This window comes from Callorhinchus milii, unplaced genomic scaffold, assembly GCF_018977255.1.
Source record: "Callorhinchus milii isolate IMCB2004 unplaced genomic scaffold, IMCB_Cmil_1.0 Scaffold1, whole genome shotgun sequence".
NCBI classification, from domain to species: Eukaryota; Metazoa; Chordata; class Chondrichthyes; order Chimaeriformes; family Callorhinchidae; genus Callorhinchus; species Callorhinchus milii.
Genome location: NW_024704742.1, coordinates 7,376,041 through 7,397,960, shown reverse-complemented (window position 1 = coordinate 7,397,960; position 21,920 = coordinate 7,376,041). Strand labels below are relative to the sequence as shown.

The window sequence follows — 21,920 nt, the reverse complement described above, 5'->3', positions numbered from 1 at the left end:
TCAACACTCTTAAATCAGAAACTGTGATCTTTTATCTTAATCTGTCAGTCACAGACAAAAGAGTCCCACAGGGACAAAATACTGTAGTCGATGGTATATGCTTCTCCAACTGCTCCCATAAGAAGAGGATATAAGCCTAACACACTCACACACGGGACAATGAATGGATCTGGCACTTCAATCAGCTCATTCTCTACGTATGAACATGCACTACATCACAGTCCTGCCATCTAGACCTTCCAACAAGTTACACATGATACAACAGTTTTCTCAAAAACGCACAAATAAAAGAATCACAAACGTACAGCAAACACAGAGGTTACACAGCCAGGTGGTCTCTCTCCCTCCTGCACCATGGAAGAAAAGGACACAAACAAAACTGCGCTGCATATTCTTGTACGCCACCAAATTGTGGGTCTCGAATTGTCCCCAGTACAAGACGAGCGATTCTCGCCCTGCAGGGAAAAAAACATTCGATTTTAATGTTTCTTTTGTTTTTTTTTTTGAAACGCATTTTTGTGTGCGTGATCTTTTACGAATAAAAGGCAGAATAAATGCTCCCCTGAAAAAGAAAGAAAAAGTCTCAGAACCAAATGAATATTTTCGTTTTAATATGGTCTGGGGAAAGTGGGTGGAGGAGAGATGAAAGAGAGAAAGCAGTCTGGAAACTCACCAAAATTATTCCGAAGCAGGGAGGAAAAAAGCTCCACCCACTGCGTTACCCATTCTGCAAATACATGTGGATTTTTGAAAACTTTTAATGAAAGCCGCAGTAATATTTTGCCACAATCTTGAGATCACAGTTTCAGCTCCAGGCCATCCGTAACTCCTTGCCTGCGACAATGCTAAGTTCATTCTTCCCGCTGATCTGGACCGAGCCTTGAGCTTAAGGCGTTCTGATTCACATTCTGCGCACACACACGATTTCTCTCCCATTGCGTTATTTCAACAACGACTGCAGTTGAGCTGTAATATACTGTTTTGTCTTTATGAAAAAGTGCATACAATGTGTATTAAATACAAAGTACACAAAACAAATATATAAAGCAAAAGAGGGTTACACTTGAAAGGCAGCCTTTAGACATAGGCACTGTTTTTTTTCGTATGCGACCTGTGTGCAGCCGTTAAAGTCTCTTTCCCTCCGTCATTTTCAGGGAGTGGAGGCACCGTCTAGGCTGGGGTCCATCAGTCAGGCTCATGTTCCATTGAGGCTGTCCCTTGGATTCAGTACCTTCTGAGAACTGGCAGCAAAGAACGATGGGAATGAAATTCTGCACTTCTTCAACGAAGGTCCTTAACATTGCTCTGAAGGAAAAAAGAAAAACATCTCGAATTTCATGCACGTTAAGACAGCTTTATCCACACCGCCCGTCACAGAAGGCACCACAGGAGCCAGATGACCCATTGGTACCTCGCTCAAGCACACATTTTTCCTGTGTTATAATAGTAATAATCCTTGCAATAGATACAGCGCCTTATCATGTCTTGAGACGTCTCAAAGCGCTTCACAGGATACACTGTAAAGTGAATTGACTGTATATTTTGTGGGTGAAACGCGGCAGCCAATTGTGCACAGCAGCGTCCCACAAACAGTCGTGGATTCAAGTGACCAATTATTTTTTTGAAAGAATTATTACCCCCAGGAAAGCGATCCGCCAATTGACTAACAACTGGGTTCCTACATAATGCGAGGTAAACAGAGGCGTGAGGAGTAAGGAAACTTGCCCAACCCTTAGCCCTGCTGGGAATCGAACCCAGGTCTCTCACTTGCGAGGCGAATGCTCTAACCACTGAGCTACAGGACTCCACGTGTTGAATGTCAGCAGGTTGCTCGACTGAAGGTGTGAGCCACCACGGCAGAGTCCAAGCCCACTCTCACCCGACCAACATCCTCGCCTGTGTGGCGGAAGTCAATGAATGATGGTTAACAGAGTAAAAAAAAGCTATTTCATAACAGCCAGCTCAGCACAAAGCAGGTTTCAAGTCACCCCCAAGTTATGAACGTTCCAGCGCAACACTGGGCATTACTTTCCTTTTGCCAACAGTAAGGGGAAAGTGAGGGGAAATGGAGAGGTAGAACCCGCAGGTTATTATAGGCGACTGTGACATTTCTGCATTTGAATAAAATTAGTGCCAAAGGACTACTGGCTCCAACTGCAACAGCTCACCATACGACAGATGCAGTTCTTTGTGAAGCACACAGACTCAGTGTTCTCACCACTTAAACAAATCAGATTGGTTTCCCCTGAATAGGTTGTAATTCTGACACTTTGGTTTCTCATGCATAAGATTCAAACCCAATGATCTTCTTGAAAAAATTAAAGACTTTGCAAGTCATGAACCAAAATTGCATTTCAAGCAACAGTTCACCCAAATGTCTTTTCACCTCTGTCCAGTACAACTCAAATGATAATAATCAATCGGGTCAAAACTCAAAATTACTGCAGATGCTGGAAATCTGAAACAAAAACAGAAGTCGCTGGGAACACTCAGCAGGTCAGGCATCCTCTAGGGAGAAAGGAAAGTGAGTCAACGTTTCGAGTCCATGGCCCTTCGGCAGAACTGGGGCGTGTTGGGAGGGAGAGGCTTTTACCATCATCCCATCTTTAACAACAACAACAACAAATTACATTTGTAAAGCGTCTTTCACGATGGGAGGACGTCCTAAGGTGCTGGACGTCCTAAGAGTTACGGACCCGAGCTGGGGGTCGGGGAGGGTGGAGGGCATCGGGGGAAGCAGTAACCCATCATCCCCTGTCCTCTACCCCATTTTCTCCTTTGTTTTCCTTGCCCTGCCTTCCCACCTCTGTTCGTCCGTAAAAGCCTCTCCCTCCCAACATGTCCCGACTCTGACGAAGGGTCGTGGACCCGAAACGTTGACTCACTTTCCTTTCTCCATAGATGCTGCCTGACCTGTTGAATGTTTCCAGCGACTTCTGTTTTTATAATCAATCGGGTGCTGTCTTTGGTAAACAAAACCCGAAGATTTGGAATAGCCATTTGAACAGTATCATTCGGAGAAATGTTTGGGTCCACTGAATTTAACAATTGCATGAGAAAAATGGTCCCAATCATTTCCTTTCGTGCACTCTCTCCATCACAGCACTTCCAATTAACAGCGGCTTTAGATCTCCTTTTGATTTATGAGAAGCGACAGACTATCAAACAAAAAGCTATCAGCAGAACATTGCCAGTCACAGTAGTTACCTACGATGCATCCACCTGGAATGCACTGCAATACGTTTCTTTTAATTCTACCACTGTCTTCCCCACAACCTGAAAGCAAATTTGACGCTGGGTTTGCAATGTTTACAACATCATAATAATAATAATTATTTATGGTGTTGAGAAGGTGACCGTAAGCAAAGTGGATAAAGAAGGTTTTCAGGCGGGACTTGAAAGAGGGGAGAGAGGGGACAAGGCAGAGGGATTGAGGGAGAGTGTTCCAGAGTTTCAGGCCGTAGTGGCTGAAAGTGCGACCTCTGATGGTGGTCCAGCGGGTGCGAGGGTTGAGCAGGAGGCCAGTGCAGGTCGAGCGGAGGCACTGGGTGGTGGATTGGGGAGTGAGAAGGTCGGAGAGGGAGGAAGGTGCCGGGGAGTGAAGGGATTTGAACACGAGTGTGAGAGGATCTTGAAGTCGATCTGTTTGGTCACGAGGAGCCAGTGGAGCCTGGGCCAGAACTGGTGAGACGGATGCACGGAGTTTGCTCCGGATTAAGTATGCGAAGTAACTCCACACATTTTGACGGAAGAAAAACTCCACACATCCTTTCTAAAAGATCTTACAGTAAGATCAGCATATTCAGAAATTTGCTTTGTTGAGGTCTGTTGCTGAGGCTCTACGAAGAGCTGCTTTTGTGTCAAAACAGAGGAGCTGGCTCTGCCCTGGAAGCAGACAAGCTGGTCTGATCTCAGCAGCTTTCGTTAAGAAATGGCCTCTACCGGAAGCTTTGAGGTTGAAGCGAGAGCAAATATCCACCGAGATTGTTAAATTTTCGTAAAACGGAACTTAACTGAACTCGTGTCCTACAGTTGAATAAACTACAATTTGTTGAGTTCAGAAACGTCATCAATAGTATCAACAGGGCTGTTAGACGTTACTCCTCCAAACCTATCCCTTCTGAAGGCTGGTTAAGAAAGTGTCAGCAGAAAGATGTCTGGCCAAAGGAAGATCTCATCAGAGGTGGTGTAACATCTGTGAACGGACTTTTGTCTAACACAACTTTTGCTGTGTTTCGCCCACAAAATATACAGTCAATTCACTTTACAGTATATTTGTGAAGCGCTTTGGAACGTCTCGAAGACGTGATAAGGATCTATATCAAATGCAAGTTATTATTATTATATATTATTATAACTGATGTCAACTAATGTTAATTTAAAGGAACATGGTCCCCTCTGTACCCATGGTCCAATACACCATGTTGATCCTTTTCATAAGCCTGGTGTGTCTTCTACCAACATATAACAGCTGTAAATCACCAGCGGGTCTTAAAACTATGTTAAATTCCAGAACTCCCCGAGTAAACTAATACTTCTCTCTACCGTACCGGATAATGAGGGCTGATTATGCTAATAACGTGGCAATGTTTAGGCGAAACAAAAGACCCACCGAACTTGAGATTTTAGCACAGACTGTGTTATTTTACTGTCCGAATTCAGGAATTACGTCTACAAATGTCTGGTGGGAATTCCTCCCACAAGTGAGGGCAGCATTGTGCTATCTATGATGATCGTTGCCATTTGATAAGTTAGTGTCACATCTCATAGACTAATCTGGTACCCGTAGCACATCAGTGTAAAAAGGAAAAAGATTTAAAGTGCTTTTGGTAGAGGAGGTGTTGAGAAAATTGGCAAGAGGTGAAACAAAGCGCTGACTGTTAATTCCTTCATTGTAGTCTTCAGAAAATGGAAAGTGTATCTTATTCACAGACCTTCTTTCCATTGAAGGTTCTCTTTTTAAAAATAAACATTTCAATAACAAGGAAAGGGCAAAATTATTCCTGAATTCAGAGCACTCTGCATCAGCAACGTTTCCAGCCTGTGACACCCAAAAAAAGGGAACTGTAGAAGAATTGCTGCTCTAACATATTAAACGCAAATATAATAATAATCCTTGCATTTGATATCGGGCCTTATCACGCCTTCGAGATGTCTCAAAGCGCTTCACAGAATATACTGTAAAGTGAATCGACTGTATATTTTGTGGGCGAAATGATGTCAATATTATAGTTTCTCCTTACCTGCCAATCGCACCTACGCATCAGTTTTCTAGTTGGGCGACTATTTATTCTGAAGTTTGGAAATCGTAAGACCGGAAAACGGTTTGAAGTCAGCAAACGACCCGTTGAGTACCAGCATTCCTCCGGAAACACAGATTGCTTGTGCAGCATCGCTATGCTACATCAGTGCCTTTCTCGCCGGTGCTGACCTCAGTTCTTTTATTTGTTGAACAACAACTCATCGGCCAGAGCTTCCCTCCCCCCACCACCCACCGCCTCACCAGCAGAAATTCTTTTCCGTACATAAGACCTCCTCAAATGCTCCAGGTCTTCTCTTTTAAACAAAAGAATAAGCAAGGTTTAAAACTGCTGCAGTACTGGGATGTGTAACTGCTGTATGTGGAGTCCTGTAGCTCAGTGGTTAGAGCACTCGCCTCGCAAGCGAGAGACCTGGGTTTGATTCCCGGCAGGTCAGGGCGAAACCTTGGACAAGTTTCCTTACTCCACACACCTGATAATAATCCCTCGAGAAAAAAAATAATCCATTGGTCACTTCAATCCACGACTGTTTGTGGGACGCTGCTGTGCGCAATTGATTGCCGCGTTTCACCCACAAATGTACAGTCAATTCACTTTACAGTATATTCTGTAATGCACTTTGAGACGTCTAGAATACTTGAAAAATGCTATATCAAATGCAAGGATTATTCATGTTAGTGTTGGGTTACAAAAAACTGTACGAAATCTGTAAATTTATGCAAAAATGTATCTCGATTTGATCTCTCTTCGGTTGATGATACAACAGAGTACGGCAACAGTTTTCCCCGATGAGACCCCTTATTCCCTGTGTACATTGCAGGGTAATTCATGTTGTTCATTCAGTGCCTTGGGACGTCCTCGCCGACGTGCTATACAAAAGTAAATTTGTATTGTATTTGTTTCACTTCATTTGTTTGTAGGAGTTTGCTGTGCATAAATTGTCTGTCCCGTTTGTTTACAAATAATCAGTCATTACAATTTAGAACAAAATCCTATGAAGTGTTTCGTGACATCGCAACGATTTAATAAGGCTCTATATCAAAAGCAAAGATTGTTGTTGTTATCATTATTGTTATAATAAACAAAACAGATATTGGACCCTCTGAAACAAAGACCTTGGGCTGTTCGTGAAGTGGAATCCCATGCCCTTTGGGGTCTTGGTCTGCAAACTGGTTTCTTCTCTGTAGTCCTTGCAAAATTTGCTGGGAGCTTCCATGAAGAGCAGTTCATGTCAGACCCACAACATTACTGTACCAGGCATAAGAAGCACATGACAGCCAGCGATAGCTGGGTGGACCTTATATTTTACTGTGTATTAATAATAATAATCCTTGCATTTGGTACGGCGCCTTATCACGTCTTCGAAATGTCTCAAAGTGCTTTGCAGGCTATACTGTAAAGTGAATTGACTGTATATATTTTGGGCGAAACGTGGCAGCCAATAGCGCACAGCAGCGTCCCACAAACAGTCGTGGATTGAGTGACCAATTTGATCCAAATTGGTCACTCAATCCACGACTGTTTGTGGGACGCTGCTGTGCGCAATTGGCTGGCGGGTTTCGACCACAAAATATATACAGTCAATTCACTTTACAGTATTTTCCGTGAAGCGCTTTGAGACGTCTCGAAGACGAGATAAGGCGCTACATCAAATTATTATCGTTACATTATTATCATCAGGGTAGGCACACCTTCCACAGGAACTGGAATAAGACAATCTCAAAGTGATATAGATGGGATAGAGACTTTTGCAAATCTTCCTTCCTCCAGTTATTGGCGGGTGTGCACGCGCCTCAAACCTCAAAGGCGGTTTTAAGCATTCTAGATTCCATTTCAGGCTGCACAAAAACCAGGTGAAAGGTTATGGTTTGGATTTACACATGGGGAAAAGTCCTGTGCACAGGACTGTAGATAAACCGGGGGGGGGGGATGTCCTACTTGCAACACTGTAAGTAAACCAGGGGAAGTGTCTTATATACGTGAACATGGAGAAAACTTGCACACGACTGGGATTAACACGCATCAGAAATAAGCACAAACAAGGGTCACCGTACCTACTACAATGGTGTCTCCTTCTTACAGTTATAGCTGGGGTCTGTCCCCTCAATTTGCAGTTTGAGGGCTTGATTGAGGCTCAGTTCTGTTTCCGTGAGTGGATAACCTTCCAAACATTCGTTGTGTCCCCGCTCTGTTCCGCTCCTTGGAACAGCTACCCTGCCCAGGTACACCGGATTCCCCTGCAGGTAGTTAGGGTTGGTCATGATGCCGTTCCTTTTCTTTTGCTCCACGTGCTGCTGGATGAGGAATTGCTGCTGGGACCTCACGGTTTCCTGCGGGCTGTGTGGTATCAGTATTTTACACTGCGACTCGGTGGACGCTTGTTTCAGCGAGGCGGGCTGATTTGGCGAGGCTTTAGTGGCGGCCGTGCGCTTGTCCAGCTGCGTCATTTCGTATTCGGGAACCTTGGGCTGAGAGGAACTGCCCGGTTTGCCCTGAGATGTCCTCTTGCCAGAGGAGCCGGCTTTGTTGGAGCCCTCGCTGGGCTCATTGCGTACCCCCCCTTTGCTACCTTTACCGGACCTGGCATTGGGCTTCCCCACCCCCCATTCACACTCACTGCCGGGGGAGCCCGGGTACTGTCCTATCGAACGGGTGGTCGACGAGGGCGACACGATGGACTGCCTGCTCCGGCTGCGAGGCAGCGAGTGCTGCTGTATCTGCTCCGTGAAGGACATGCCGTGGAAACTGTCCATCGGCACGGTTTGCGCCGTGGCGGTGGACGAGGTCGTGCGGAGGGAAGAGTTCTTGGAGCTCTTGAGCGAGTTGTTGGACAGCGAGGACTTCTGCCGGTCGACCGTGGAGTCCGGGGATTCGGAAGGCGAGCTGAAGGGGTGCTGCGGGCCGTTGGTCAGCCCGCGCATGGCGGCCTGCAGGTCCCCCCCGCCGCCGCCGCCCGTGCTGCCTGAGCTGTTGGACTTGATGGTGAGCGAGCGCGTCTTCGTGGCGACGGACTGAGGGCCGGTCTGCTCCATGGTGTGAACCGGGGAGGGGCTGCACCCGTTCAGGCTGCTGGCCCCGTACTTCTCCAGCAGCTTGATGATCTGGGTGTGGCCGCCCTTGGCCGCCACCCGCATGGCGGTGCGGCCGAACTGGTCCGCGTGGTTGGGGTCAGCCCCGTGCTCCAGGAGCGTCTGCACCACCACGGCGTGGCCCTCTTGGGCGGCGATGCACAGGGCCGTGGCCCCTTGGTTGCACGTGTGATCCACCAGGGCTGCGTGGTCGATCAGCAGCTGCACCACCCGGGCGTGGCCCTGCCAAGCCGAGCTCTGCAGGGCTGACCGTCTCTCGTTGTCCGCGGCGTTCACGTCAGCCCGGTCGCTCAGCAGCAGCCGCGCCATCTCCAGGTGGCCCTGCCAGCAGGACACATGCAGGGCCGTCCGGCCCTCGGCGTCGGTGCTCTCCACGTCGGCCCCGTTCTCCAGCAGGTACTCGGCCATGGCCAGCTGGTTCTCCAGGGCCAGGATGTACAGCGTGGGCCGGCCGTCCGCGTCCTTGCAGTCGACGTCAGCCCCGTGGCTCAGGAGCAGCTCCACGACGTCGCGGTGGCTCTCCAGCGAGGCCGCCCGCAGCGCGTTCCTCCCGTCGTAGCCGCGCTGGTCCACGTTGGACTTGTTCTCCAGCACGACCTGCACGCAGTCGTAGTGGCCCTCCTGGGCGGCCAGGATCAGGGGGATCCTGCCGTCGTTGTCCACCTCGTTGGTCCGGGCCCCCTGCTCGATCAGCGCCTCGCACACCAGCCGGTGGCCCTCGAAGGCCGCCATGTGCAGCGGCGTCCAGCCGGCGTCGTCCCTGTGGTTCTCGTCCAGGCCTCTGTCCAGCAGAGTGCGCACCACTTCCACGTTGCCCTGGGCGGAGGCTATGCTCAGCACGGTTCTGCCCTCGCTGTCGATGGTGTCCACGGCCGCCCCCCAGAACAGCAGCGTATTCACCACCGACGCATGGCCCATGGAGGCGGCCGCCAGGAGCGGGGTGCGGCCATTGTTGTCCGTGTGGTCCACGTCCGCCCCTCCTTCCAGGAGCAGGTCAACGACGTCCACGTGGCCCTCGTAGGCGGCCACCAGGAGCGGGGTCATCCCGTCCTTGTCGCAGTGATCCACCTCGGCCCCCCGGTCGATCAGCAAGCTGACCACCGAGGCATGGCCCTTGCTGGCGGGCACGCAGAGCGCGGCCACCGACAGCGCCGTCCTGCCGTCCACGTCCTCGTGGTTGATCTCCGCCCCGTGGTCCACCAGGTGCTCCACGATCTCCCTGTGGCCCATGTAGGCCGCGGCAATGAGCGCGGTCCTCCCTTCGTTATCCGCCTTGTTCACCTCCGCTCCATGCTGGAGCAGGTTCAGCACGATGTCCTCGTGGCCCCCCCAGGCCGCGGCCCGCAGCGCGGTGCGGCTGTCCGCGTCCGCGCAATCCACCTTGGCCCCCGCGTAGAGAAGGGCGGACACCACCTCCGTGTGGCCCCCCCAAGCGGCCGACCTCAGGGCCGTCCAGCCGTCCTGGTCGTTGTGGTTGATGTTGGCGCCGTGTCCAATCAGGCAGTTCACGACCTTGGTGTGTCCCTGCCTGGAGGCAAGCGTAAGTGCTGTCTGCCCGTGACTGTCTTCAATCTCCAGGTCAGCGTCCCTGGATATCAGCAAGTTCACGACGTCCAAATTGCCGCTGTAGGCCGCGCTCGCCAAGAGCGTTCGTCCATTGGAGTCGCTCTGGTTGACAGAGGCGCCGTTGTCCAGCAGGGTTCGAATGGAGTCCTCCCTTTCCAGCGCCTGCCGGACGATGCAAGACGTGCGGTCGTCCTCGCTGTTGACGTGAGCTCCCGCTTTGACGAGCAGCTGCAGTATCTCCTGCTCTTTCGGGATCATGGTAGACAAAGCCCCCTTCACGGGAGTGTTGTTCCAGACCATCCACAGGGCCAGGTGATGGGGTTCCAGCTGCAGGTTAGAATTGAGCAGGTGCAGCGCAAATTCCTGAACCTCCAACGGTGAGAGCTCTTTGGCCCGGCACGTGTAGCTCATGGCCAGCATCCTGTGCCCCTCCGCCGCGTTGCACAAGTACTTCTGGGTGCAGTGCTTCACGTCGAGCAACCACTCCGCAAAGCTGTAGTGGAAAAGAATTTTAGTGTTCCCCAGGCCATCTCTGAGAACCTTGGACAAGATGTCCAATTTCCTTTGAAATTCCTCCATGGTCAAGCTCATGTTTTTCGTCCAGACTGCGTGGTACAGCTCCAAGATAGTCAACGGCCTGCAAGCAGCCAGGATCACGTTCAAAATAGGCTGGACCTTTGCAAACTGTTTTCGCACGAAAAGCCTCTGGCACAGCCAGAGGTAGAGCCCGTTCAGCGTCCCGGGAATGTCCCGAATCTCGCGCAGCATGATGAAACTCTCCACCACCCCGTCCAGCACCCGCTCCAGATACAGGAAGCAGCCGCTGCTTTTGATGTGAAGCTGGTTCAGCATCTCGGCCGTTTCCTTCGTCAGGTGCTGCCTCAGTGCCTCCTCCTGGTCTAGACGATACAGGATATACTGCTGTACATCTTTCACGATGTAGGCTTTGCGCAGATCATCCAAGCTAATTTTTCGGAAGCCTGCAATGAGGGGAAAAAAAAAGAATGAGCTCAGGTAATGTGATCAACGGGAGTTTTGTAATGCTTGCATTTCTTATAAAGGAGTTAAAAGGTTACAGACTGGCTCCTCTTGATCTATGCATTTAAAAATAACAATCTCATATATTACTGGGCAAAGAAAAGTCAGGATCCAATTAAAGCACTGTCCTTCAAACCATCTTATTCAAAACTAAAAAAGACAATTATTCACGGAGCTCAAGTTGAAATATTTGATGAGCATTTTGAATTGATCACTGCTGCTTTTCAAGGCTACATCAATATCTACCTGTAAAGTGAAACCATTCCACCTGTTGCATTTTTGATATGGAAGTTAGAAAGTTAAACATAAGCCAATCTCTTTGAACACGTAAAAAATACAAAGGGGATCTTGCAGTTTAAATCAAACAATACTTGTCACAGAAAAGGAATTCCATATGTTGTATTCATTATTCTCATCCCTCTTTTTAAAATCCAGCATTCTCATGTTTCTAAACATAACCCCGTAGGCACTGGATAATAAAAAACAGGCTCTTTGTTCAATGTGCCAGTGATATACTGGCTGCACAAAAGCTCAAATCGAGTGTGCTCTATAGCATCAAACTTGTTCCTCCTACACTCCAATAGCAGATCGCTTGGACTGCAAAGGAGCTGCACTGTAAGCACATTAACAGAAAAGGCTTTGTAAAATGTAATGTATTAACACAATGCGCACTCCATTGTAATACCAGGCAGCCGACTTTAAAAAGGTACAGGGATTTTTTATTCCATAAACCAATGAGAATAGTTAACAACAGTAGTGATTACAACCTTCAAATTAATTCAAGGCAGATATCGTTTGGATAGTCACATTGATGAAGGTTATTGAGTTTGGGATTGTGCTTGCTGACCTTGTTGTTGTCATTGTGGTGTCCTGCTGTTACCTAGTCCAGATCAGCTCAGACACAGGATCAAACTAGACGCAGACCACCTTAGCATTCAGCTACCCATTCCGTGCCTGGACAAATAGTTGTTGACACCTCATGTAAGGGTAGAATTGAGTTCGGGAATTGAGCCCGGGAATAGCTCACTAACACCATCGGCAAGGCTCACAGAGTTTCAGAGGCAATAAGTCACATAAAAATGCATTCATCACACCATGTAAGCGTCACGATAGCAAACAATTGCTCTCAGTGACACTAAGTCATAAAAGCTTGAACGTCACAGCATCTTTCAATTATGTAATGGAGATTGTATGATATCATTTCAGCCTTATATTTTTGTCTGCTTGGAATATAAAGCACTCCCCTCACCCCTCCCACCCAACTTGAAAAGGCAGCTCTGGAGACAGCTGTTTCCTGGACCGAGCAAGCTTTGCGATGTCAATCAGCAATTAGTGTACATGGAGTCTGCTCCACTCGGTCATTCACTGAGGTCTAAAAGCACAGCAAGCCACTGCAAGCAGCCAAACCCAAAAAGAGTGGTGCATTGTAAACAGTGACCAGCAGCAATTATATCCTGAAGTGTTCATCACAGTAAATGCGCTTTCCTGCCGATGTTACATTCTTTAGCACTTGAGTACTGACAAACTGTGCAATGTGAGCGGTGTGTAGTACACAGCAATATAATGGGCTGAAGTGGGGCTAGTACTGCAGGGGAGAACTCGCCTCTCATTCCTGTGCTAGCAACGGCAAAAAAATGCAATGTTGGGCAGGCTCTACGCTTTGTATGATATGACACCGATTACCATAAAAGCTGGTTCTGTTTATGCCGCATTCGCATATTTCTGCACTGTAATTGTAAAGGGAGCCCAAAACATTCCTGCTGCCTTGGTGCACTGATTGCCTCTCGTCTCAGAAAATTATTTTTAGACTTTGTGGTGTGTGTGCCAATGGGCCATAAATAGATGATACAGAAACGAAAAGTATCATTTTGCAGATTTGCTTACAGATAGAGGTTGCCTTTAGGGGAAAGGGAGGGTGTGGGGGGAGAGCGGATAATGATCTGATTCTGGACATTCTTACAAGGAATCGTATTGCAAATTCAAGCAATTTGATTGCTGGGGGTGGGAGGGGTGAAGCTTTTATTAAAGAAGGTGTTTCATCCATTCTTCGGGGAAATGAAACAAACCTACTGAAGCAGCTACAACGTCAACCCATTCAAACCGCTAAGCAGAAACGACCACAACAAGCTCTGGTCGTCTCAGCCCCAGCGCCTCCCATCCTTGGACAGGAACATATTTAATAATCAATATACAGTGAAACCGGTCTGTAATGACCACCCTGGGGACTGGCAGTCACTTTGTCTTTCTAGACAGATGGTCTCCTAGGAAAGGTTCGAGTCTGCCCGGTTCATTTATATTGTCGCAAAGACCGGTAACTGCTCATTAGACGTTTTCCACAAGCGGTTCCGTCTTTTGTTCCCACTCCTTTTTGCTGCTCCTTAATCCCCCGAGTGCACTCTCCAAACATAAGAAAGTGTTTGAATAAAGCTAGATGTGGTGCATAATTGTTAAGGTGCACAGTGGCCAAGCTCTATCCTGTCCTCATCAGACATGTCTGGTTTTCAGGGATTATTTGGCCACTGGAGGCAGAATCCTGGTTGAGTTTTCACCTCCAGTTCAGAGCCACAAGATCAAGTTAATAATAATAATCCTTATATTTGATACAGCGTCCTATCACGTCTTCGAGACAACAACCACTTCCAAGTATATAGCGCCCTCCACGCAGGGTAATGTCTCAACAGCACTTAACAATGGTGGAGCCTGACATCTTAATGCGTGAATTAAGTAGTGAATTGAAGTGACCAATTTATTATTATTTGTTTTTGAAGGAATTGTTACCTCCGGAAAAGCGATCCGTCAATCGACCAACAACCGGTTCCTACTTACTGCGAGGTAAACGGAGGCGTGTGGAGTAAGGAAACTTGCCAACCCTGAGCCCTGCAGGGAATCGAACACAGGTCTCTCACTTGCGAGGTGAGTGCTCTAACCACTGAGCTACAGGACTCCTAGCATCTCCTGCTGAAATTTGCTAATTGAGTGCAGACCAGGAACCTGCTTGCACCCAGCTTTGTACCCTGGATGGTGCCTTTATCAAGCGAACCCATCATTGGGCAAAACCCTCAGTTTAACGTATTTTAAAATGATTATTCATCACAGGGGTCTAGAACAACCAAAGAGTCAACTTGAACTTAAACTGCACATTTATTATTGGACAACATTCACAAAGTTTGAATGGGAGCTTGAGCCTAGGGGGAAGTGTTGGAGGAATATGGGGGGATGGGGGTACAATAAAAGAGGTAAGTTTTTAAAGTTGTTTTTGAAAGCAAAGCAAGACGGAGCAAGGTGAACAGATTTCAGAAGAGAGTTCCACGGAGCAGAGGGCCATGTCTGAAAGCTCCCCTGCCGATGGTGGGGCAGAGCAGGCAAGGGGACACACAGGAGGAATGGTGGAGCGGAGGGGGTGGGCTGGCAAGTAGGATCGCTAGAGACCACAGAGGTTAGGAAGAAAATCTTAAAGTCTGTCCACTTTGGGGATAGGGAGCCAGGCAGTGTGATGAGCTTGTGCAGTTTCATGCAGGAGAGAATGCTGGTGACAGAGTTCTGGATAATCTCAAGCTTATGGTTGGTAGAGCGAGGAAGCCAGAACAGCAAGGAGTTAAGATAAGTCAAAAGTCCTGTGTTGGCAAAGAAATGGATGAGGGTTTCATCCGAGAGTTGGGCGAGGATAGGGTGATGAGAAGGGCAAAGCTGTGAAGCATGTGGAGGTAGGGAAGCAGGGGTAGGAAGAGAAAACAGAGGCAACGGAGTGGGTTTGGGCAATTTTAGAAACTAGCTCGCTCACTTTTGCTCCACAAGATGTTCTTGGAATAGAGAGAGATTTGCCTGAGGATAGGGAGAGATGGTAGGTTTCGATGGAAGTCTAGCAGATCTAGTAACGGACTACAAGACAAGAATTGAGCCACATTCGCTGTGATGCATGGACGATGGATTTTAACAAGTAGAAGTGACAATTGGACCAACAACAACAACAACAACAACTTGCATTTATGAAGTGCCCTTCACTCTGGATGGCGTCTCAGAATGCTCAATTGGACCTGGGACAATTGAGTGGATGGGAAGCAGTTTGAGATTAGATAGAAGCAGGAAAATTGAGTGTGGAGGTGAGGGAGTTATTGAGCAGCTCGATAAATATGTGAGGTTAATACAAGTGGAAAGCCTGAGGGGGAGGAGTTCAGAACACTTTAGAGCTGTTGAGAGGGAATGAGGAGATGGTGGATCTCTTGGCAGCAGGAAGAAGGATATGGGAAATGAGGGAGATGAAGAAAGGTCAGAGATAGTCTTGTCAGAGATGGGAGATCTCGGTAGACAGACCTTGGGTGATGACACGATCAAGGGGATGGCTGTGGATGTGGGTAATATATGTAGAGGCTAAGAGAAGAGTGGAGTTGGGACAAGTAGGGGTGAAGTGGAGCTTGAAATCACCTATAATGAGGCAGTGATTGGAGCAGAAGCTGAGAGGAGGAGGAGGAAGGTTTGGTGTCATGGTCAAGGCTGACACTTGTAACATGAAAGGCAAAATATCAACTAACAATAATAATAATCCTTGCCTTTGATATAGCGCCTTAACGCATTGTTGAGACGTCTTAAAGTGCTTCACACAATATGTTGCAAAGTGAATTGACTGTATTTTGTGGGAGAAACGCGGCAGCCAATTGCGCACAGCAGTGTCCCACAAACATTCGTGGATTGAGTGACTCAATTATTATTATAAGTAAAAAAGGTAAATCTTGGCAAGAAATGTGTAGGGAGATTTGAAAGGCCGTTAGATAAGGAGGATCTTGAAGGAGAGGTTAGAGGAATGGGGGAGAATGAGGTGTTTAGAGAAGAAAGACTTGGTAGGTAGGATTATAGGGACAAACTGAAAAGGATTTGGAAATAAGTGCCACGCCACTGCCAAAACAATAAGGCAAGAAGAGTAATGGAGCAACGTGTACCCTGCCTTAGTGAGTGGGAAGGAGTTACGAGAGGTCAACAGAATTGTGTGCTCTTATCCCATTATCAAAGTTAAATGTCCCATCTTAACCAAGGATTGGAGTTCACATTTTAATTATTTATCCAGTCTCCTCACCAGCCAGTGAAGTCGCTTTAGAGACACAGAGAAGCACTTGTAAAGTTCATAGCGGAGCTCATTAACACACTGCTGAAGTGTGGCCTGTAATACTTCACAAACAGAAGAAACATGCAGAGGCACTGTAAGACTGGCTTTTTATACCTTTACCAAGGGCATGTCATTGCAGCAGCCCTAAATAGAGATAATAGCATACCACAAGTGCAAAGGATTGATCTATGGAGTAAAAATAATTACTGGCTGGAAATGAGCTATACACTCTGCACTTGTGAAATTGAGAAAGACATTTTCGACTCAAAAATACAACTTGAGTGCAATGTATTAACATACTGTCCATTTACCACTTGCATCATGTCCAACTCAGACTGATGGCCGCAATCAGTTTGGTTAGATAGCTTAGGATAGCTCCTGTGGTCCACAGGACAAACTTGACTGAGTGCAAGTGAGGAGTCACATTCCTGCAGGTCAATGGATGGACGCTGAGGGGAATGGAATGCCACATCGATGAGGTATGAAGTTGCTTTTGAGGCTCATGCACAGTCCTCGCATTCAAAATAATCCTAGCTTATGATATTACACTGATAACATTGAAAATGTCTCAATTGCCTTTGGTTATCTTTCCCTCTCCAACCCACTTGGTTCCCACCCCAGCTCGGGTGCCAAGCCAGGTCCGTCACACGCCATCCTTTGTACGTCTCCAGACATGAAAGGCACTACATGAATGTAAATTTGTATTGTATTGTACTGTAAACAGCGAATGACCATTTATTATTATTTTGGGGGGATTGTTGGCCAGGATATGGAGAGAGACTCCTTTCTATTTTTCGAAAAGTGCCATGGGATCTTAATGTCCACCTAAACAGACGGATTGGACCTCGGAGCTGCAGAAACACTGTATTGGAATATCAGCCAAGACTGAGCTCAAAGTCATCAACATGGGCCTTGAACCCACGATCATCTGGCTCAGAGGCGAGAGTGGTACAATCCACGACAGTTTGTGGGACACTGCTGAGTGTAATTGGCTGCTGCGTTTCACCTACAAAATATACAGTCAATTCACTTTACAGTATATTCTGTGAAGCGCTTTGAGACGTCTCAAAGCCATGATAAGGCGCAATATCAAATTGGCTGTTGCATTTGTCTACGAAATACACAGTACTTACACTTTACAATCATTCCCTTTGAGACATGATAAGGCACTGTAACAAATACGAGGATTATTATTAACACTATTATAAGGAAATGTGCACTACCGCTGGGTCAAAGTGTTTGAAAATATTCATGTAAATAGTACATGGCATATTCCCTCGATCTGCTGTTCACTACATGTTCACCACTCACCTCCAATGGCATTTTGAAAGTGAAATTGGAGATCGCATCAATCTTACATACAAGTGCATACTGAGAGTGACTGATAGAGATCAACTTACTACAATGCATGTTTTGATCTCACATTGTAGAAGGCAGTAAATTTGGAAAATCAGAGACCTGGCCTTGAATTAGAAGTATTCATTCGAGCTTTTAGCTTAAAGATCAGATAGCTTTAAAATATCAACATGAAATGCCAATCTTATCTTACTTTGGAATGTCCCACTGTAAGTGTACGGGGATACTCTGCAGTGCCAGGCATCTCAAAATTGAGTGTAAGGAGCACGTGCCTGCCTTGTGGCTCGATCAAACCCAAATGCAAATGGAGGGGGATGGGAAACTCAGCAATACAAAAGCCTCCAATTTTCCACTGCCAGTTTCAAGGACATAATGACAGACATTACTTAAACGTCGGGACTGGCACGGTGCTCACACATCCACACTTGGCCTTCGCTGGTCGTTGCAACATGAACTGGTGTTTATAGACGGGATGGAGATTAACGCACACATCAAAAGGGAATACCTTTTTCACCTCAGTTGGCCCTTGAGTGGTGACCTCCTCACAACCCCATAGGTAGACAGGAATGAAGCCTGCAACTCAATTCCTTTGCATCCCAAATTGCTTCTGCTTTTGCCTGGAGCCGTCCAACTCGCTGACAATCAGTAATTACGATCGTGCCTTTCATTCCTGTTTTATAGCTGTGGTGATGGTGGGGGGAGCTTATAAATCCAATACACTGTGCATCTAAGATGCCTTAATAAGCAGACTCAGCAATAAAAGTATACCAGTCCCTCACTTGCACATGATTACAAAGCATTGCAGCCTCTTAATGGAACACACATCAATTTTGACTCATTAACAGATAAATATATCTTTTCATGGCACTGAAGTAATTAGCGGGTTGCACTGGGTGTACTGTGCCTGCATCTTTCAATAGGTCAAACTTATCCTATCACCCTGCACTGTGAAACTTGCCCAACATCTTCGCCCTGCTGGGAATCGAACCCAGGACTCTCGTTTGCGAGGCGAGCGCTCGAACCACGAAGTTGCAGGAATCCATTCATTTCCCTCATTGCACTCACTGTGCATTCACCTCCTCCCACCACACACACTACACTGTAGTAAATTTACCTCCCGCCAACCACCATCCATTCATCTGCAACCCCTTCACTGCACTTTACAATTACCCCCCCACCCCCCACCCCTACCCCACTGCGCACTCCCCCTCAGACTCCGCCACATTCCAGCGCTCCGGGACCCTACCTCGCGAGACGGGCTCTGTATAAACGCAAGTTGTTGTGTTGTTGTTGTACATTTTTTACCCCTGGAGAATTCAGTCACAAAGGGTGCTGAGACTGCACCAGCTGCACTTCAAAATAAATATTAGATACGGTAATAACAGCACGTTTATTTTGTATTGCAACTGTACAACGCATGCGCTTGCACGGAACTTGAAAGACTGCAAGGCAAACCCCATGTAAACAAAGAGTTAAGCCACGAGGATATTCAAAACCACGACACTCCAGCTGCGGCACTATCTTGTGTCGTAACTGAGAAATGGTCCTCATTCAGATTCCATTGAATATACCAGCGGAATATTAGCTCGCTGCATGCCGTAGTCCACTTGATTTATGCATCGCTGTATTTGTATACACTTTGTAAATGAGATCTAAACTGTTACAACAATTAAGTCCCTCGGCTTTTGCTGGCGGTAAATCTTGAAGCGCCCACCGGAGCCACAATCACAATATACTGTTCCTTAATACTGTTCCCTTCACCACATTTAGCTGCATTCCACAAATGGATTCCTAGTTCGTTCATTCCTTTGATGACATTTTAAAAGGAAGCTTCACAGTAACAGTAACCCTTCACAGGCCACACTCACGGTAATTCTCCCATTACAGAGCTGACACCTGCACCCGGCCAAGATATGGGCGCCACCCAGAGTCCTGCTCAGACAAAGTCTGAGGCTGTAGCAGTTTTAAATGGGAGTCTTCAATAAAACCACTATCAGAACTATAGGATGGGCGAGATAGAATCATGTCCAACAGAAGAAGGCCATTCAGCCCATTGTGTCAATGCCACCTCACTGAAAGAGCAATCCATACAGTCCTACTTCTCTGCCCTTTCTTATATTTTTTCAAATATCTGTCTAGTCCCATATTAACATCTATCAGGATTCTGCGTCAACCTCCAGATGGTGTGAGCCTGACTTGCTTGATAGCCAATGGAGGAGTGGGGGGGGGGGGGAGAGTGAGGAAGGCTTTTACAACCCCCAATCACTTTGAGGTCGACCAAAGTCAACCCAAAACGATTGTTTACAACCGCCCACAGCCCACCCGCTGACTGAATGGCAGCTCAATCTGCCAATCACAGTCCCTCATCCCTTCCCCTGACCTCGAAAGTTTGTGGGTTCAAACCCCACATCACGACTTGGAACTAATAGTTAGGCTGCCACTACAATGTAGTGCTGGGAGTGTAGTGTGTTGTCGGAGGTGCTGTCCTTTGGGATGAGATGTTAAACCAATGTCCCACCGGCCTCTTCAGGTGACTTTTAAAGAACCCAAGGAACTATTCGAAAAGAGCAGGAAGTTTCTCCTGACGTCCTGGCCAACAATCCTCGAGGAGGTAGTGGTCCAGGAACAAGAGACAGATTGCATCTCCTCTATTGCTCTGTGAGACAAGTACCCAGGAGCAATGACATCACTAATCTTCACACATACAGCAACAACAAAACCAATTGCACGAGAGCCTGTGAGGGGTGGGGAGGGGGTGGGGGAATGGGAGAGAGCTCACGGTGAGAACTGAGATACATGCATTCCCCTGCTGTGGACAGCTATTGACAAATGCAGCATTAATAACAAAGCAGCAATCACGTGATAGCGAATTCTCCCAAGACATAAAACCCAAGCAGCTAATGAGCATCACCTGAACCCTGAGATTAGTTTACGGTCTTGAAATCGCTCATTTCTTGAGGATTAAAAGCAATTTTGGAACACCCAGTTGCTAACATTGTGAGGGCTTTGCAGAGGCGGTTTCGTTCATTTGAGATTGAGAAACAATTTTGCAGCCTCTTGCCAAGCAATACTAAAACCTGCATATGTACTTCGCAATTGATCAGCACAGCACAGAGCAGCACTAAAGTCAGGCCTCTGGGCTTGGTTTACGTACTGAATTTCATAGAAGGCTTCTTGTACACTTTCAGCACATGGAGTAAGACCCCTCTCTCAAAACCAACAGCATTCCTTTATTACCGGACAATCCCATTTATTACAGGAAGTGGGAGATGTCTCCTTACCCAGTGCGCATAACGGTGCCTAAGGGAGAGAAAAAAANGTGCTTTATTGTGATAAAACGTCTATTCATTTGAGAAGAGTTCCCATGGCTGTCTGAAGCTGAGCAGACACAGTCATAGGTAGCTTACAGCTCTGTGCCCTCTACATCAGTGCTGTGATTTTTTTCATTACCAACATCAATTTCTAGATTCAAAAGGGATCAGTGTGCTGGCTTCTTTGATTGATGAATTTTCACATACTTCTCCTTAATAATTATCCAAATATATTTCCTGGATTCTGACTGGGACCCTGGGTCATTTTAGGAATGTCTCCAGCCACAGAACGTCCCAAGGCAAGGCGAACATCCCACCAGGGACTTGGCTCCCTGTGCTCGCCACAGAACAAATCCAATTACAACAGTATAATTACCGGCTATATCTTACCCCACTTCCTTCCCCCTCCCCCACCTCCAACCACCACGTTATCTTTTATTGAGAAAAGGTATAAAATTACAGCTTACGTTAACTTCTCTCCCCCCGAATAGTTATACAATAGCGTAATTAGTGCAGTTCAAAGATATCTGGTAGAGTAGTCTAACTGATAGATACCATATGCTGCACAGTATTTAACCGGTTCTAAGACTCAAGGCAGACGGGTGATAGACTAGCAGGAGCAGAAATGTTATCTCATTGACAGAAACAGACCAGCAGTGAGTAGAAGAAGAAAATTAAATTACCAGGCAGCACTTGTCTTTATCCTCTCTTTGTCTCACTGGATTTGTTTTGCATTGCTCCGAAATTTTCTTTTCGCTTCATAAGAGTCACTAACCCTGGGATATGGTTTCCTTGGCCCCAGGCATCCATACGTCCATGTGTGAGCCCAGACACAGAGCCCTGGCAGACCATTCGACCAGGGGGACAGGACATTGCCAAGCCTGAGGCCGTCACCACCTCACACACACACACACACACACACACGCACGCAGACATGCAGACTATAGCCAGGGGTGTCTTGCGCCACAGCATTCTGATCAGATTCAGAAACATGGATTGTTGTCCTGTCTAAATCAGGGGCATCTGAGGTCAACTGTACAGTATCCACTGATGCCCTGGCTAATATCAGATAATTTAGCACAGAATGCAGATCAAACTGGAATTTCACTCGTCTGTATAGCTCAGCCGCACACCAGGTATTTCAACTATATACCGAGGGGGGAAAGATTGGCCGAGGTCACCATAAACTGAATGGTGGTCT

The 21,920-nt window shown here is 47.1% G+C and overlaps 1 protein-coding gene and 1 non-coding gene across 2 annotated transcripts in view; both read right to left on the bottom strand.

Moving 5' to 3' along the window:
- Positions 1 to 890: 890 nt before the first annotated feature.
- The window catches only part of LOC103182113 (ankyrin repeat domain-containing protein 50), an 83,281-nt gene continuing 62,251 nt past the window's right edge, over positions 891 to 21,920 (bottom strand). The window contains exons 3-4 of the mRNA XM_007898970.2: positions 7,316 to 10,896; positions 891 to 1,305 (exon numbers count right to left, since the gene is read on the bottom strand). Coding sequence (XP_007897161.1) covers positions 7,319 to 10,896 — 3,578 coding nt within the window. The 3' untranslated portion in view covers positions 891 to 1,305; positions 7,316 to 7,318. The remainder of the gene's footprint in view (positions 1,306 to 7,315; positions 10,897 to 21,920) is intronic.
- Positions 1,734 to 1,805, bottom strand: trnaa-cgc. Its single transcript has one exon. It is a non-coding gene; the product is annotated as a tRNA-Ala (tRNA).